The 5318-nt window shown below is 32.3% G+C and overlaps 1 protein-coding gene across 1 annotated transcript; it reads left to right on the top strand.

The window, feature by feature from the left end:
• Positions 1 to 647: 647 nt before the first annotated feature.
• Positions 648 to 4641, top strand: LOC105256107 (cell division cycle 5-like protein). Its single transcript, XM_011265774.3, has 10 exons — positions 648 to 692; positions 820 to 1085; positions 1178 to 1308; positions 1440 to 1942; positions 2031 to 2205; positions 2285 to 2725; positions 2962 to 3080; positions 3159 to 3323; positions 3407 to 3688; positions 4283 to 4641. The coding sequence occupies exons 1-10, from the start codon at positions 648 to 650 to the stop codon at positions 4520 to 4522; spliced, it is 2367 nt and encodes a 788-aa protein (XP_011264076.1). The 3' UTR covers positions 4523 to 4641.
• Positions 4642 to 5318: the final 677 nt, after the last annotated feature.

The raw sequence follows: 5318 nt of genomic DNA, 5'->3' as shown, positions 1-5318 counted from the left end.
CAGCATCGCGATGTCTCGAATTACGTTCGAACAAATCGGCGCCGCATCATAATTCGATGTGATGCCGTGCAATTCAAATAAAGTCGATCGCGTGAAGATGGTTAGGCTAGAAGCGATTTCAAATTTATTTTATGTACGCGCAGTGCTGCACAGCCTATCTCGTAGGGCTGCCAACTGTTAAGGTGCAATTTCATTGACGCTAAAAGGTAGCGTCAATGAAAAGGCCGCTTTACACACTGAAAAAGTTGAAATTGTTTGAATTTTATTTTATTGACGCCATGGGTCTGTTCTTTTCAGCTGCACTGCTGCACTAGTGCAATTAGTTAGAGTGAAAGAAAGTATGTTTGTCTCTTTCTAACTTATTGCACTAGTGCAGCAGTACAGCTGAAAAGAACAGACCCCATATCTAGAGAAAGTCTAGTGATTTTAATTTGCCGCTGGTTTCTAGCGTCAATGAAATTGCACCTTATCAGTGAATTTCGGAATACAGCCTTGATTTTTTCATGGTTACATCTCTATAATGCACTTTGTTTCAGTTGGTTTACCGCAAGTGTAGATTGAATAAAAGATCTCTTTGAGATCATTTACGATTGTAACTTTACTTTAAAAAATTATAATTCATATAGCGATATAAATAAAAATAAAAAATGCCGCGAATTATGATAAAGGGTGGAGTTTGGCGGAACACGGAGGTAAGTGACATGATATTTTCTAACCTAAATCTAAATAAAGTTTTGCTCTGTGTGTGTGTGTGTGTGTGTGTGTGATGTATGATATGACAATAATTAATTATATTACTGAAAAAAATCTATTTTTTAGGACGAGATTTTGAAAGCAGCTGTGATGAAATATGGGAAAAATCAATGGAGTCGTATCGCATCTTTGTTGCACAGAAAATCGGCTAAGCAGTGCAAAGCGCGCTGGTTTGAGTGGCTCGATCCGAGCATAAAGAAAACTGAATGGAGTAGAGAAGAGGATGAAAAATTACTTCATCTTGCAAAATTAATGCCTACTCAGTGGCGGACTATCGCACCCATCATTGGTAGGACTGCTGCACAGTGTTTGGAGAGATATGAGTATCTACTGTGAGTAAGATTGGCTTTTATTTAAAGAATGAAAGATATTTACTTCAATTTGCTGTAGTTTATATATTATTATTAATTTATTTCTGCTTTAGTGATCAAGCACAAAAGAAAGAAGAAGGAGATGATGCTGTTGACGATCCTCGCAAACTCAAACCTGGTGAAATTGATCCTAATCCAGAAACAAAGCCAGCGAGACCAGATCCTAAAGATATGGATGAAGATGGTGAGTTGTGAATTGTGTCATTATTAAAGTGGCTTATTATTGAATATAATGAATAATTTTTATTGAATTTAGTAAAAATAATTAATTCTATAACAAAAAACGCATATTTCTAATATTGTATTCCTTCATAGAATTGGAAATGTTATCCGAAGCACGTGCTAGGCTTGCAAATACTCAAGGAAAGAAAGCGAAACGTAAAGCGCGTGAAAAACAATTAGAGGAAGCACGTAGACTTGCTGCTTTGCAGAAGCGTCGTGAATTAAGAGCCGCTGGAATTACTGTTTCTCAAAAGAATAAACGCAAACGCGGCGTCAATTATAACACGGAAATACCGTTTGAAAAACGGCCTGCATCTGGATTCTATGACACCTCTAATGAACATGTTGATCCTCTAGCAATCGATTTTTCTAGAATGAGACAACAGCATTTAGATGGTGAGCTCCGACAAGAAAAGGAGGAGATGGAGCGTAGAAAAGATAAACAAAAGTTGAAACAACGTAAGGAAAATGATATACCTATGGGTATGCTCAACAATGAAGAGCCTGTGAAAAAAAGAAGTAAGTTGGTCTTACCCGAACCACAAATCTCTGATCAAGAACTACAGCAAGTTGTCAAACTTGGCAGAGCCTCGGAAGTACGTTTTCTTTTATTTTCTATGCATAATATTGAAAATTTATGACATATTAATATTTCTACATGTATTCCTTGATATTTTATTACAGGTCGCGCGAGAAGTTGCTACTGAAAGTGGTATTACACTCTCCGATAGTTTACTATCAGATTATTCTTTACCTACAAATGCAGCAGTAACACCTCGTACACCAGCTGCTACAGATAGAATATTACAAGAAGCTCAAAATGTCATGGCTCTCACGCATGTAGACACACCTTTAAAGGGTTAGAATATAACAAATTTTGATGTACAAGTACGTCAATCTCATGCACTTGATTATATTTTATAAACATTCTTTTCCAGGTGGATTGAACACTCCATTGAATAATCCTGACTTTACCGGTGTTGTACCTCCTAGCAATGTGGTAGCAACACCAAATACAATTTTAACCACGCCGTTTCGATCACAGCGCAGTGATGGAACACCCATGAATTCTTTCAATACGCCAGGCGGAGCGTCAGTACGAACGCAAAATGGGGTTTTAGCGACAACACCTGTCCGCGATAAGCTCAATATAAATCCGGATGAAAATATCGACGGTTCAGAAACTCCACTTATACAAACCCAAGCAAGAAATTCATTACGCTCGGTATTGAGCTCTTTACCTGCACCGTGTAATGATTATGAGATAGATGTTCATGATGGAGATATAAATGAGGAAAATACTAGCGCACCTGTAACTGAGATAATCGAGGATCAAGCGGATATTGATGCGAGGCGGCAACAGGAATTATTGGAAGAAAGTAAGTCTATTAAATACATATTCAAGCATAAACCAAAAAAGTCTATTTTGACGTTTCAGATGTTCTCATTTATCTTTTAGAATGTTTCAAAGCAACTTTCACGTTTATGAAATATAACATATATATATTTCAATATATAAAAAATTTTTGTTGTTGCACACAACAGTATCATTTTTCTTTTAATCATTAATCTCAAATATATTTGATTTAATAATGAATATTTCTCTTTTCTGCAGGAAAAAGAGAATTGTCACGCAGATCCCAAGTGATACAAAGAGATTTACCACGACCTGCAGATATAAATATGAATATTTTAAGACCATATATGGATACACCATTAACTGATTTACAAAGAGTAAGTTAAGCACTTTATATGTATAAAATTTTACATATTCTTGATTTTTTTATGAATTACTTTATATAATATTCTTAGGCTGAAGAATTGATAAAGAGAGAAATGATCACAATGTTACATTATGACGCACTACATAATCCAACACAACCAGGTCGAAAAGGTACCGCAATATCGTTGGCTCAGGCTCAAGTTTATTTAGAACAACATACGTATGATGTTTTCGAGGAAAGCGATCTTCTTGATGTGAGTCTAAAATTATGTCGCAAAATCTTTTTATCGTTTTTACATTATTAATTGTATTAATATTGTATAATATTCAAATGTAGGCTAAAAAAATGTTAACTGACGAGATGACAGTTGTAAAGGAAGGAATGGCACATGGAGAATTAAGTTTAGATGCTTATACTACTGTATGGGAGGAATGTCTGTTGGAGATTATATATCTCGAAACACAGAAACGATACACTCGCGTAACATTAGCTTCGAAGAAAGATAGAGTAGAAGCGTGCGAAAGAAAATTGGAAGAAAATCGTATGCACATGACAGGGGAAGCTAAACGTGCTGCGAGGATGGAAAAGAAGTTGAAAGTACTTACTGGTGGTTATCAGGTAAATGAAACTTGATATTCGATATTTAATATAATTAGAATTATAGTTAGAATAATCTGTTGTTAGTTTTCCATGAAATATTATTTTGATCTTTATTTCTATATTACATAAATTCTTTTTTTTGTAAGTATAACTTATATAAAATTTATACTTTAAAGAATTATACTATAAATAATAATAGTATACAATAATATAATAATACAATAATATAATAATTTACTAAATATGATAAATATATTATAAATATGATAATGTACACAACGATTTGAAAGAATTAAGAATGAATGTCTTAATATATAATAGATATTTAGACCTGAAATTTAAATAGTGCAATTTGAATTAATGCAATATGCTTTGTCATATGATTGAGAACAGTTAATTTTAATTGATCATATTATGAAATACAAATTAAATAATTGATTATATTATGAAATTAAGACCAGAATGTTTATAGATTAGAAAATGTGAAAAATGATATAATTTTACGAAATTTACTTTAATTCATGTGGCTAAATCAAAATTTTTCTCAAGAAAATTCCTCGCATATATCGATAATGTTAATTTTATAAATTCATCTCTATTTTTATAAAATAGACTAGAACACAGGTGCTGACAAAACAATTGCATGATTTATGGGAGCAAATAGAGCAAGCACATCTCGAATTATCGACATTTAAATTTTTACAAACGCAAGAAGAGGCAGCTATTCCAAGAAGAATAAATGCGCTCATGGAAGACGTAAATAGACAAACAGAGCGAGAACGCTCGTTACAAATGCGATACGCTCAGTTACAAGACCAGTTGCAGCAGTGCCAATTAAATGATATATCCTAGAAACACATTGCAGTGTTTGTTGAATACAAGCAAATTGTACCCTAATATGTATTACTTTATAACGTTCCATAAATTGTAAAATTTTTAATGCTCCCAAAAGATATGATATACTATTAGTATAATAATAATAATAATTAATATTGTTTTGATTCAAGTATTGGTTCAAGACAGAAATTCAATATGTAATCCTTTCTTTAAACGTAAATGTCATTAATGTCATTTAAGATTTAATTAATTTGAATTATAATAATTATTATATTAAATGAAAGTTTTTTTTATATGTTTAAATTTGTTTTCTCGCACTTTGTACGATTAAGCACAAAATTATGAAAATAAAAGTTCTTCTTTTGTAGATAAAATATTATAAAATATTATAGTAATAAAAAAAGATTCGTGATACAAAGTTATTAAGATATAATACATATTAAAAGTATACAATAATTAAAATAAATTTATTTCTAGAATAAAAACAGATGTATTAAAAAATATAAATAAGATTATGTGAAGAATTTGAAGTTCTTTTACAATGCGACCTTTGTTAACGAGAATCGGAAACTAAGATGTGATTACCGACTGGCTGGTGTAAGCCATGAAGTCAAAGGGACATGATCGATCGGGGTGTCGCGCGCAGCTCATAATCGAGAATTCACTCGCGAGATGTGCCATTACATAACGCCGACAAAATGGCCTAATCGATATAATATGTACTGCGCTAATTGCAAGAAAAAAATATTCGCATCATATATTTATATTTTCAGTTTGTAAATATATTTATCTATATTACATAGATTTTAAT

Source organism: Camponotus floridanus, unplaced genomic scaffold (assembly GCF_003227725.1).
Source record: "Camponotus floridanus strain SB8 unplaced genomic scaffold, Cflo_v7.5 scaffold19, whole genome shotgun sequence".
In the NCBI taxonomy this organism is placed as follows: Eukaryota; Metazoa; Arthropoda; class Insecta; order Hymenoptera; family Formicidae; genus Camponotus; species Camponotus floridanus.
Note: the sequence above shows the minus strand (reverse complement) of the source record. Positions and strands in the feature narration are given on the sequence as shown.